Source organism: Oncorhynchus mykiss, chromosome 16 (genome assembly GCF_057628025.1).
Source record: "Oncorhynchus mykiss isolate SJ-2025 chromosome 16, ASM5762802v1, whole genome shotgun sequence".
NCBI classification, from domain to species: Eukaryota; Metazoa; Chordata; class Actinopteri; order Salmoniformes; family Salmonidae; genus Oncorhynchus; species Oncorhynchus mykiss.
In genome coordinates this window covers 29,253,104-29,267,252 of record NC_143037.1, presented here as the reverse complement: position 1 = coordinate 29,267,252, position 14,149 = coordinate 29,253,104, and the positions used below count along the sequence as shown (strand labels likewise).

At 40.5% G+C, this 14,149-nt stretch overlaps 1 protein-coding gene across 2 annotated transcripts in view; it reads right to left on the bottom strand.

Moving 5' to 3' along the window:
* LOC110491795 (proline-rich protein 12) overlaps positions 1–13,644 on the bottom strand; it is a 55,922-nt gene extending 42,278 nt beyond the window's left edge. For both annotated transcript variants that reach the window (XM_036946708.2, XM_090202533.1), the window contains exons 1-2: positions 12,759–13,644; positions 501–655 (exon numbers count right to left, since the gene is read on the bottom strand). In XM_036946708.2, the coding sequence (XP_036802603.2) occupies positions 501–655; positions 12,759–12,835 (232 nt within the window). In that variant the 5' untranslated portion in view covers positions 12,836–13,644. The remainder of the gene's footprint in view (positions 1–500; positions 656–12,758) is intronic.
* Between the last annotated feature and the right edge of the window lie 505 nt (positions 13,645–14,149).

Here is a 14,149-nt window from a genome sequence, read left to right as displayed (position 1 = left end):
CTTCTTTCGATCCTATCAGTATCGACACATGCTCCAGCAACGTACTTAGCGAACGTTCTCTCTGCGGGGTGATTTGGGAAATGCATGTTACATCTTCAGACATTGTAGGAATGATGCATCGTTAAAACACTTGTAAGCCTAAGTTCCACCTCTATCAGGAAACTGGGCACAGGGCATTAACAAAATATGTTAATATACCTATGTTATAGAATTGTATAACTGTACTGAATAGGTCAAGGAGTGTCCATTTCACCATAATACGTAGGCCTAACAGATGTTATAAATAAAATGTGGCCCTATATGTTACTCTGTAAAAACAAATACAGTTTTTTCCCCCCACACAAGTGGCTTCCATAGAAACTGCCTCCAATAGAATTTGGTGAAATGCATTTGTCAGTGGCTGCAACCTTACTACCAAAAGCATGGCCTGTCATATCATTCCGAAAGCCCTGTACTGTGGCAAGTGGCGACAAAATAGTAAGGTGTGTGACGTCTCTCACCCAAACTCCGTCCTGCACCCCAAGCACCTCCTTGGCCAGAGCTGCCCGGGTGGTGATTGGTGGCATAGCCCTGCAGAGGGTGAGGAGTGCCGTAGGCTTGTCGATGGAGAAGCTCCGACTCAGGGTGTGATGATCTGGAGCTCCCATAGACGAGACTGGGGAAGAGGAGAAGAGGTAATTAATTTAACTGTTCAAGTCCATTTTCATATTAAAATTTTCCAACGGGTGTCCTTAGGGAGAGGCTGTGAAATTGAAATGTATTCAACGACTATGTAAATACTAAGTGGATTGTTTGTCATGACAAAGTACAACACTCTGTTCAGAAAACCTTGCAATCGTATCTGAATAACTTTTAATACATCAGTCAACTTAGAGTGCATCTCCATCCTAATAAAAATGAATATGGCATAATTACTTTAGGTCACCATTCTTGGCATTGTAAAAAATGTGGCTATGGATTATACAAAATCAGTAACAAGATAATCAATTAGCTTAATCAACAACATCAAAAAGATCTTAAAGCCTGTTGTAGACTTCTTTATTCATTCACAATTCCTATCTTTGATATTTGACCAACACTACTTTATGCCTGTACCCCCTCCTAGGGATGTTATAATTATTATTATGACGCATAATACCTAATTTTAAGTGTGGGCTAAACAAGCACATTTCAAGAATTAAAATAGATCGATAGAATGGCGCATTCTTGTTAAAACATCCAAGCCTATAAGCTAGAACAAACATAAAAATATAAAAACGCAACATGCCACAATTTCAAATGTTTACTGTGTTACTATTCACAGAAGGAAATCAGTCAGTTGAAATAAATTCATTAGGCCGTAATCTATGGATTTCACATGACTGGGAATACAGATATGCATCTATTGGTCAAAGATGCCTTTAAAAAAAAAAAGGTAGGCACGTGGATCATTAAACCAGTCAGTATCTGGTGTTACCACCATTCGCCTTCGCATAGAGTTGATCAGGCTGTTGATTTGTATTTGTTATGGATGCCCATTAGCTGCTGCCAAGGCAACAGCTACTCTTCCTGGGGTCATGACATGACATGTCTGGTGGCAATGCAAGCCATGGAAGAATTGGTCATTTTCAGCTTACAGAAATTGTATACAGATCCTTGCGAAACAGGGCTGTGCATTGTCATGCTGAAACATGCAGTGATGAATGGCACGTCACGGTATCTCTGTGCATTCAAATCAAATTTTATTGGACCCATACACATATTTAGCAGATGTTATTGCGGGTGTGGTGAAACACTTGTTCCAAGCTCCAACAGTGCAGTAATATCTAATACACACAAATCTTAAAGTAAAAGAATGGAATTAAGAAATATTAGAACAAGCAATATTGGAGTCTGGTGTATAAAATGTACACTATATATTAACACAAACGTATGTGGACACCCATTCAAATTTGTGGATTTGGCTATTTCAGCACACCCGTTGCTGTCAGGTGTATAAAATCGAGCACACTGCCATGCAATCTCCATGGCTTTACTGAAGAGATCAGTGACATTCCTATGATGGCACCATCATAGGATGGCACCTTTCCAACAAGTCAATTGGTCAAATTTCCACCCTGCTAATACTGCCCCGGTCAACTGTAAGTGCTGTTATTGTCAAGTGGAAATGTCTAGGAGCAACAACGGCTCAGCCACGAAGTGGTAGGCACACACAAGCTCACAGAATGGGACCACAGAGTGCTGATGCGTGTAGCACCTAAAAATCGTCTCTCCTTGATTGCAACACTCACTACCGAGTTCAAAACTGCCTCTGGAAGCAACGTCAACACAACGGTTTGTCGGGAGCTTCATGAAATGGGTTTCCATGGCCGAGCAGCTGCACACAAGCTTAAGATCACCATGCGCAATGCCAAACGTCGGCTGGAGTGGTGTAAAGCTCGCTGCCGTTGAACTCTGGAACAGTGGAAACGCCTTCTCTGGAGTGATGAATCACACTTCACTATCTGGCAGTCTGACTGACAAATCTGGGTTTGGCAGATGCCAGGAGAACGTTACCTTCCCCAATGCATAGTACCAACTGTAAAGTTTGGTAGAGGAGGAATAATGGTCTGGCACTGTTTTTCATCGTTCAGGCTAGGCCCCTTAGTTCCAGTGAAGGGAAATATTAACACTACAATGACAATTCTGTGCTTCCAACTTTGTGGCAAGAGTTGGGAGAAGGCCCTTTCCTGTTTCAGCACGATAATACCCCTATTCACAAAGCGAGGTCTATACAGAAATGGTTGGCAGGGATCGGCGTGGAAGATCTTGACTGGCCTGCACAGAGCCCTGACATCTACCCCATCAAACACCTTTGGGATGAATTGTTACACCGACTGCCTAACATCAGTGGCCGACCTCACTAATGCTCATGGCTGAATGGAAGCAAGTCCCTTCAGCAATGATCCAACATCTAGTGGAGAGTCTTCCAAAAATATTGGAGGCTGTTATAGAAGCAAAGTGGGGACCAACTGCATATTAATTAGGGATACACAATACATATGTGAACATATCGTAATCAGCCGATATTAGCTAAAAATACCAACATCGGTATTGGCCCGATGTCTAGTTTAATGCCTACGTGCAAAACCAATGTCAAAGCTGACGTGCATACATATAAACGCAGGTACATGACGTAAATGACACCCACTATCGTTAAAAAGTTTGGGGGTCACTTACAAATGTCCTTGTTTTCCATGAAAACATACATAAAAGTATTTGCAAAATCAATAGGAAATAGTCAAGACGTTCGACAAATTTATAATGATTTTTAACTGAAATAAGTGTCCTTCAAACTTTTCTTTCGTCAAAGTATCCTCCATTTGCAGCAATTACAGCCTTGCAGACCTTTGACATTCTAGTTGTCAATTTGTTGAGGTAATCTGAAGAGATTTCACACCATGCTTCCTGAAGCACCTCCCACAAGTTGGATTGGCTTGATGGGCACTTCTTACCATACGTTCAAGCTGCTCCCACAACAGCTCAATAGGGTTGAGATTCGGTGACTGTGCTGGCCACTCCATTATAGACAGAATATCAGCTGACTGCTTCTTCCCTGAAGAGTTGTTGCATAGTTTGGAGCTGTGATTTGGGTCATTGTCCTGTTGTAGGAGGAAATTGGCTGCAATTAAGCGCCGTCCACAAGGTATGGCATGGTGTTGCATAATGGAGTGATAGCCTCCCTTCTTCAAGATTCCTTCTACCATGTACAAATCTTCCACTTTACCACCACCAAAGCACCCCCAGACCATTACATTGCCTCCACCATGCATGACAGATGGCGTCAAGCACTCCTCCAGCATCTTTTAATTTGTTCTGCGTCTCACGAATGTTCTTCTTTGTGATCCGAACATTTCCCATCTTCGTCTGTCCAGTGTCTGTGTTCTTTTCCCCATCTTAATCTTTTATTTTTATTGGCCTGTCTGAGATATGGCTTTTTCTTTGCAACTCTACCTAGAAGGCCAGCATCCTGGAGTCACCTCTTCACTGCTGACGTTGAGACGGGTTTTACGGGTACTATTTAATGAAGCTGCCTGTTGAGGACTTGTGAGGAGTCTGTTTCTCAAACTAGACACTCTAATGTCCTCTTGCTCAGTTGTGCACCGGGGCCTCCTACTCCTCTTTCTATTCTGGTTTGAGACAGTTTGCGCTGTTCTGTGAAGGGAGTAGTACACAGCGTTGTACGAGATCTTCAGTTTCTTTGCAATTTCTCGCATGGGATAGCCTTCATTTCTCAGAACAAGAATAGACTGACGAGTTTCAGAAGAAAGGTCTTTGTTTCTGGCCATTTTGAGCCTGTAATCGAACCCACAAATGCTGATGCTCCTGATACTCAACTAGTCGAAAGAAGGCCAGTTGTATTGCTTCTTTAATCAGAACAACAGTTTTCAGCTGTGCTAACATAATTGCAAAAGGGTTTCTAATGATCAATTATCCTTTTAAAATGATAAACTTGGATTAACTAACACAACGTGCCATTGGAACACAGGAGTGATGGTTACTGATAATGGACCTCTGTACGACTGTATATATTCTACAAAAAAATCATTTCAGCTTCAATAGTAATTTACAACATTAACAATGTCTACACTGTATTTCTGATCAATTTGATGTTATTTCAAATGGACAAAACAAGGAAATTGATCCCAAACTTTTGAATGGTAGTGTAGGTAGGTACATGACGTAATTACGCCATGTAAAATTGAGCTGCACAGCATTCCTAACCTATCCCACAATGTCTGCCGTGTGGATCGAGCAGTCAACAAGTTGAGCAGTCATTTGAAAGAGTAAGAGTATTTCAGCGAGACAACTCAAAAGGCGAAATAAACTAACGCCAAGACAATGGAATTCATTGCCCTTGACAATCAACCATTCTCCGTCGTGGGTGATGTTGGCTTTCGCCGACTGGTCGAGCACCGGTACACACTAAACAAGGTTGGAATGTGATGCAATGAAATGGGGTATGAGTCTACTCGGTAACACCCACAGAAGACAACTGTGAAGAGTTTACACAAATATTAGCGTTGTTGCTCTTATTGCGGGACTGTGACAAATCACCTCCCCAGTCAGCCTATTGTGTGTATTGACATCCATATTGCACTGTACAGCTTTACCTAAGGATTAGGGATCAATGAAATGTGGTAACGGTCTAATCAATACACAATATATATTTTTTCCCAACGTCCTCCTCAGAGTTATCAGACTCTAAAACATCCACGCAGTATTGTTTTTCCTTGGGAATAGTGTTCAATACATATAGGTTGACAAATGTGGCTCAATTTACAGTTGTTTCGGAGTCCCGCAATAAGAGCTACGACCCTAATGTTCTCTGGGTGTCACTGAGTAGACTTACCCCCTTGTCATTGATCCACAATCCGTAGGTAAGGCTGTACAGTGAAAAAAGTATGACCCCAATGCAATTCTAAAGTATAATACATCCAGTGTGATTTCAACAGATTGACAAATTGTTGATTTTATATAAAACATTCCAACCTTGTTTAGCATGATCTATTCAATGGCATACTTCTACTATTTGTATTCATTTGCATCACTGTCAATGACGTACTTTAATTTTGAAGGCTAACCGCAAAGTCCACTGTTCGGCTAATCCTTAATGTGGCTAGCATCACAGATGGCTCCGACCACAATTAATCAAATAAGAACTGTCATAAATTAGGGTTATTTTAAATGACACATTAGCTAGCTAACTATATAGCTCGCAAAACAGATGTCATTTGCGAGCTATATAGTTAGCTAGCTAATGTGTTTTTGGGGAAGAACAATGTTTGCATCCATGAGCTAGCTAGCTTTTTTTATGACCAGCACTGTAGGTGCGTGAGACAACCCTACCAGCGTCATAGCATACGTATCGATGAATCGTTGTGACATATTAAATACGAGTGATGGTGTAATCAATGTGTAATAACTACGTTAAAAAAAACGTATGAACGTGTTCAATTATGTGACGTGCAGTCATATTCAGGTCCTGATTGGTCAACAAGATAATTTGAGGGTCAAAAAAGATACTCATTTGACGTGTATCTTTTTTGACACAAAGACCCAAACGGCGTTTCATAGTATGAGAAATCCTGGTTGATAATGAAACAACTGAACAAATGAACAACGAAAGAGCACAGCAAGTAAGTGAAAGACATAGGTTTGATTGTGTTTTACTGGTAATGGGGACATAGGTAAATGCCAACAAAATAACTTTTTGCTCAGTGTGTGTGTGTGTGTAACCATTAATTAACTAGGCAAGTCAGTTAAGAACAAATTCTTCTTATTTACAATGACTGCCTACCCCGGCCAAACCCGGATGACGCTGGGCCAATTGTGCACTGCCCTATGGGACTCCCAATCACGACCGGATGTGATACAACCTGGATTCAAAACAGGGACTGTAGCGATGTCTCTTGCACTGAGATGCAGTGCCTTAGTCTGCTGCGTCAATGTGTGTGTGTTAGAAACCTCTCTGGGATATTCGGGACGGTAGCGTCCCACCCCGCCAACAGCCAGTGAAAGTGCAGGGCGCCAATTCAAAACAACAAAAATCTTATAATTAAAATTCCTCAAGCATACAAGTATTTTACACCATTTTAAAGATACAATTATCATTAATCCAGCCACAGTGTCTGATTTCAAAAAGGCTTTACAGCCAAAGAAAAACTCAGCCATTTTTCCAGCCAAAGAGGAGTCACAAAAAGCACAAATAGAGAAAATGAATCACTAACCTTTGATGATCTTCATCAGATGACACTCATAGGACTTCATGTTACACAATACATGTGTTTTGTTCGATAAAGTGCATATTTATATCCAAAAATCTCATTTTACATTGGCGTGTTATGTTCAATAGTTCCAAAACATGCAGTGATTTTGCAGAGAGCGACATCAATTCACAGAAATACTCATAATAAACATTGATAAAAGATACAACTATTATACATGGAACTTTAGATAAACTTCTCCTTAATGCAACCGCTGTGTCAGATTTTTAAAAAAAACTTTACGGAGAAAGTTTAGCTAGCTAGCCATGTTCTGTTATAATCTCCACCCGGCACAGCCAGAAGAGGACTGGCCATCCCACATATGCTCTCTCTAATTCTCTCTTTCTTTCTCTCTCTCGGAGGACCTGAGCCCTAGGACCATGTCCCAGGAATACCTGACATGATGACTCCTTGCTGCTGCTCCAGTTTCAACTGTTCTGCCTTATTATTATTTGACCATGCTGGTCATTTATGAACATTTGAACATCTTGACCATGTTCTGTTATAATCTCCACCCGGCACAGCCAGAAGAGGACTGGCCACCCCACATAGCCTGGTTCCTCTCTAGGTTTCTTCCTAGGTTTTGGCCTTTCTAGGGAGTTTTTCCTAGCCACCGTGCTTCTACACCTGCATTGCTTGCTGTTTGGGGTTTTAGGCTGGGTTTCTGTACAGCACTTTGAGATATCAGCTGATGTACGAAGGGCTATATAAATACATTTGATTTGAAAGCACTCCATGCAATAATCTGAGTACGGCGTTCAGAGCCCAAATCAGCCAAAGAAAGATCCGCCATGTTGTGTAGTCTACATTAGTCAGAAATAGCATTATAAATATTCACTTACCTTTGATGATGTTCATCAGAAGATTAATTTAACATAAATCTTCAATAATGTTCCAACCAGACAATTCCTTTGTCTGTAGAAAAGCAATGGAACGAGAGCTAACTCTCTCATGACCGCGCGTCACGAGCCTGTGGCACTCTGCCAGACCACTGACTCAAACAGCCCTTATGAGCCTCTCCTTTACAGTAGAAGCCTTAAACATGTTTCTAAAGACGGTTGACATCTAGTGGAAGCCTTAGGACGTGCAACACTAAAACTGATTGAATGATGTCTGTGAGTATAACAGAACTCATATGGCAGGCAAAAACCTGAGAAAAAAATCAAAACAGGAAGTGTAGTTTTTGAACTCGGCCCCTATCGAATACACAGTGGGATATTGGTCATTTTGCACTTCCTAAGGCTTCCACTATATGTCAACCGTCTTTAGAACGTTGTTTAAGGCTTCTACAGCGAAGGGGGAGCGAATGAGAGCTGTTTGACTAAGGGGTCGTGGAGCAGCCTCGATCTCAGTCACACGCATTTCACATGAGGTTGCGCTCGTTCCATTGCTTTTCAACAGACAATGGAATTCTCCGGTTGGAACATTGAGGATTTATGTTAAAAGCATCCTAAAGATTGATTCTGTACTTAGTTTGACAAGTTTCTATGACCTGTAATATAACTTTTTGAACTTTTGTCCGACGTTCGGCCGGACCTGAACGCGCGTTTGGATTTGCTTTCAAAACGCCCTAACAAAAGAAGCTATTTGGACATAAATAATGGACAATATCGAACAAAACAAACATTTATTGTGGAACTGCGATTCCTGGGAGTGCATTCTGATGAAGATCATCAAAGGCAAGTTAATATTTATAATGCTATTTCTGACTAACGTTGACTGCGCAACATGGCGGATATTTCTTTGGCTGGTTTGGGCTCTGAGCGGCGTACTCAGATTATGCTTTTTCCGTAATGCTTTTTTGAAATCTGACACAGCGGTTGCATTAAGGAGAAGTGGATCTAAAGTTCCATGCATAAAACTTGAATTTTCATCAACATTTATAATGAGTATTTCTGTGAATAGATGTGGCTCTCTGCAAAATCACAGCATGTTTTTGAACTACTGAACATAAAATGAGATTTTTGGATACAAGTATTAACTTTATCGAACAAAACATACATGTATTGTGTAACATGAAGTCCTATGAGTGTCATCTGATGAAGATCAAAGGTTAGTGATTAATTGCATCTATATTTGTGCTTTTTGTGACTCCTCTCTTTGGCTGGAAAAATGGCTGGGTTTTTCTGTGACTTGGTGGTGACCCAACAATCGTTTGTGGAGCTTTTGCTGTAAAGCATTTTTTAAATCAGACACTGTGGCTGGATTAACGAGAATATTATCTTTAAAATGGTGCCTAATACTTTTATGTTTGAGAAATTTGATTTTTTGAGATTTCTGTTGATTTGTATTTGGCGCCCTGCAATTTCAATGGCTGTTGGCAGCGATTACAACCTCGAGTCTTCTTGGGTATGACGCTACACGCTTTGCACACCTGTATTTTGGGGAGTTTCTCCCATTCTTCTTTGTAGATCCCCAAGCTCCGTCAGGTTGGATGGGGAGTGTCATTGCACAGCTATTTTGAGGTCTCACAAGAGATGTTTGATCAGGTTCAATTACAGGCTATAGCTGGGCCACTCAAGGACATTCAGAGACTTGTCCCGAAGCCACTCCTGTGTTGTCTTGGCTGTGTGCTTAGGGTCGTTGTCCTGTTGGAAGGTGAACCTTCGCCCCAGTCTGAGGTCCTGAGCAGATGTTTATCAAGTATCTCTGTACTTTGCACCGTTAATCTTTCCCTCAATCCTGACTGGTCTCCCAGTCCCTGCACCTGAAAAACATCCCAACAGCACGATGCTGCCACCACCATGGTCATGTCGTGGCCTCTTCCTCGGTGCGCACTGTCGCTGTGTCCGTTTCCATCTTGTCCAGTTGTGCATGTAACATTTCACATAAACCCTTTTTCTTGTCTGCATCGAAGTAGCGGTCCTTGTACATAGCATCGAGCATGGTGGCGACACAAAGAGAGAATGCCACCGAATCGCTTGTTCACAGTCTGTGTGAGCAGTTTTGTTGCCGGGGCAAACTGTTGTCAAGGGCAACTGTTTCATTTGCCAATGTGGGTCAGTAAAAACATCCACCTCGTTGGGAAAAGGGGCCAGCTTCACTCCATAGAAACTAGTCAGCACTAACGTCGCTAGTGAGAGGAACCAATTAAGTCCCTGACTAGCAACAGAGTTGGTTATTGGCTGTCTAGATGTGTAAGGAGTTGACTGCACCTAGTAGGAGGGTATAAATATATGTGCTTGTGTAAAACTGTTATTGTAGCTGTATGACCCAGTGGGTGAATAAACTTGGTTTGAGCTTTTTCTAGTTGTCCCTGAGTTTTTACTCTTTTTGTTCAGAACAGCTCTAATATGCATGCATATGGGTGTTTTGAATTAACCTTCACCTTAGAAAGTGCTGTCCATTTCTTGTGTTAGGCTTTGAAACAACATCCATAACGACCATGTTTTCCACTCAGTTGCAACCTGTTGTTTAACTTCTTTCTTTAAATTGATCAATCACAGTGAGGTGAGTTTTAAAAACACATACTGTTTTGATGATAAGTGTTTGATTTGATTTTTAATTGCATTTGCATTGATGTCAGACTGGTTAGAAAGACAATCTGGCCTGAGTACCAGGCGAGTTGGGTGCTACTAATGTTTGTCCAGAGTGCATAAGAGGAGACTACCATGACTCAGCGGTCATGTAGAATTTTACTTCAGTCATGACTGCCGGTAATATGGTCAACGCAACAGACCTCGTGATGACTATCAACTTTTCTGATCAATTTGATGTCCTTTTAAATGGACAACATTTTTTGCTTTTCTTTCAAAAAAAACAAGGAACTGACCCCAAACTTTTGAACGGTAGTGTATTTGGATGATTTATAAAATCAGGCACATTTAACAGTTAGGCTATTGATTATAGACCTAATTAAATTGTGGTTTCCTCTCTTCTCACTTTTCTTAGAAAATTAAGCAAAGGGCTGTTTTCTCATTGCCTAACGCTGCTGCTGCCACCTCCACCACATTGTTCTCAACACCAACATGCTGGTTAACTTTGCTATTATGCACATAGCAACATGGTCTAGAAAAAGGCACCAATACAACAGTGCATTGATGTGTTTCAGAACTGCGACCACTATCCAACTGGAGAAAGCGCATTTGTTATAAAATAATATTTGTATTTGTGTTGCTCCATTGTTCTTACATAATATAATCATATACAATTTCAGTAGCACATGTCTTAAACTGATGGACTGTGCCATCCCCAAGGTCTCCAAGGTCCACTTAGACAGGCACAGACAGGCACAAATCAGACAGATGTCTTGTACAGGTGTCTTTTTTGCTACTGCTCGACTAAAGAAATCTATATATATTTTTTATCTTTATTTAACTAGGCAAGTCAGTTAAGAACAAATTCTTATTTTCAATGACGACCTAGGAACAGTGGGTTAACTGCCTGTTCAGGGGCAGAACGACAGCTCGGGGATTTGAACGTGCAACCTTTCGGCTGCTAGTCCAACGCTCTAACCACTAGGCTACCCTGCCGACCAACAACCTATCGACCAAACAATTGACCAGTCCACTAAATGGGGTCAGCCATAGTCATTAGGTAGCCTAGCTAGCAATCCAAATCATAGTAGATATCCCTATGGATTATTATCATTTTTTGGTAATTTTTATTTAGGACCCCCATTAGATAACACTGTAACGCTAGCTAATCTTCCTGGGGTCCAACACCAATTAACAAGACATTACAAACAACCACAAATCAAGTCTTCACAAACATTCAACAAGTAGACAGTACAGGCAATTAAAATACCTGACAGGAAACACATTTAACATTCAGTTGATGCTTTGTCCTTTTCCTGTCCAGTCATATGGTCTATCAGATTGATGGCAATATGTTGAAAACACTGATAAGAGAAATTTAAATAAAGACTTAACTAACGTATTTTGGTCACTAGCAAGACTGTGTGTAATGCATTGTAATTTACTTAACCACAATAACCTAAATTTGTGGTGTTATTTAAGGAGTCAATGTGTTGACTCTCATTATCATACTTCATAGCATAAGAGTTGCCAACATTCGACCACTGGCACCTCGTGCTGTGACTCCCTAAAAGCAAGCTACGACCAGAAGTGACTTTTCATAGCAGATTAGAAGAGCATTTTCGCTAACTTTAGGAGAATTAGGAAAGGTTAAGGTTAGCAAAAATGCTCTTCTAATCTGCTATGAAAATGTCACTTCCGGTCATAACTGTGTCGAAGTGGTGTGTTTTTAGGTAATCTCCCTAATGGTAATTACTTACCACTCAAAAATGTTAATTGTAAACTTTTGATACTTCACAGGCTGAGGGACCTCTCTTACTATGTGAAACATGGTCTCATGCAATGTCACAGGAGAAAACTGGTTAGATACAAATTGGGCATCAAGCTATTCAAAATAAACGTCCCACACAAGTTATTGTTTTTTTGTACACATTGCGCACGTACAGGACTTTTATTTTGACATGAGGTAATCAGATAGGAAGTGACCCTACAACAGATCCACGTTTGGAATGTCTGTTTAATAATACGATCAAAGATATTTTCTCAGATTTCCCCGTCATAATGACCAAATTCCCTGCCCACCGGCACAGTAAATTGAAATGGAATTGTATTACATTTCTGCCTTCTCGTGGACTGTTTGGTGCAACCCAATATAATTGAAAGCAACGCTAGTGTATGTAAATACACCTGCGTTGCTAAGAGCAGCTAGTTCCAACCCATCCCATTTTGCTCCCGTTCCCTCCCTCTCTGTATACCTAAAACCACGCATCTTGTCTGTCAATCGCATTGTTAAGAGTTCTACTTGCTAGTCTTTCCACCCCGCTTGTTCCATTCCCTGCTGTTTACAATAGTAACAACATCGCGATGCTGCCAATAGGCAGGATACATTTCGACGTCAATGTACCAAATTAACGCCCAATGAATTACAAAAAAAGCAACGATAATGTAATATATTAGCTAGTGTGTAAACATTATATGGACTAAATCAGTGGCTTACCTTGCTTTCGCGGATCTTTCGTAACTCCATCCTGCGCCCAAATCACCGAACCCTGTTCCCGGGTAATTTCTATCCATTTTGAATTTACGAGGTGTGTGACAAGGACGAAAGCAATTATGACAGAAGTGGGGTATCCGTCTTCCCGTGATCGACTTTAGACTATTTCCCCCCTTGTCATAAACAAGTCATTGGCCATGGAAAACAGCATATTGAAAGAGAAATGAAGGGGAGAAGAAATCTGGATGAAAAAAGGGGGGTCTGGGGGTGTACTCTAACCACCTCAAATCAGTCTGTCCTTTCCTACACTTTCTCCAAATATCATTTCCACAATTGCAAATTTGCAACGAAGTTATGCATGATCATGATAACACTTTTGTATTTGTCAATCATCGATAAGTTGCAGAGAAACATTTGATCAAACGCGTCCTTTCCTGCCGTGTCTCAACCCCTTTATTTTATCTACTGAACATATTCCGAGATTTATAAAATTACCATCGATATCTCACGATTGTTGCAAAATGTATCAAACGATAAGAGATCATATTATCGTGAATTTTTTTAGCATGCAAAATACCTTCCCACCCTAAAACTGTTGTGGGCTACATTAGCAGATGCTAGCTAGCCCTGTCGACGCATCTAAATAAAACGGAATTACTATTTATAAAGCCTGCTATGCTGCCTTCTCTTTTTACATTAGAAAATAGTGATAACGACGATATCGCGAGGTCTGGAAACCATAATCTACATTCCGAAAATCAATGAAGACGGTAGAAGTAGGCCTCTTTTTTATATTTTTTTGTTATTTTCCTATGAAGACGCCATGTTTGAAGGCGGCTGGCTCGCTCTCTTTTCTCCCTCCCCTCACTCACATCTCTCAAGCACACGCGCAATCTGTTTTTTTCTGTCCTCCATTCACCGGTTCTGTTTCGGCCTAGCAAACCATATTGTTTCTGTTTTGTTCGTTACAAATGAACATATCATAATAAACAAAAAACAAAGCTCATAGATTTAAAATTGATACTTGCCATTCAAACTCTACAATTTAATATGTGTATAGTCTAAAAATCCAGATACCTATTCACCCAGACTGTTGGGCAGATATTGTTCAAAACCTTTGTTTTATAGGTGAACAATAATGTTATTACTCAAACTTAAAATGTATTAAGTCATTTTTTTACCAGGCCTCATCGGTGTTGTACTTACAATTTTTATTGTATTTATTTTACCTTTATTTAACTAGGCAAGTCAGTTAAGAACAAATTCTTATTTTCAATGACAGCCTAAGAACAGTGGGTTAACTGCCTTGTTCAGGGGCAGAATGACAGATTTTTACCTTGTCAGCTAAATGTTATGTCCAATTCCTCTACTAACCCTGTGAAAATAGATACTTA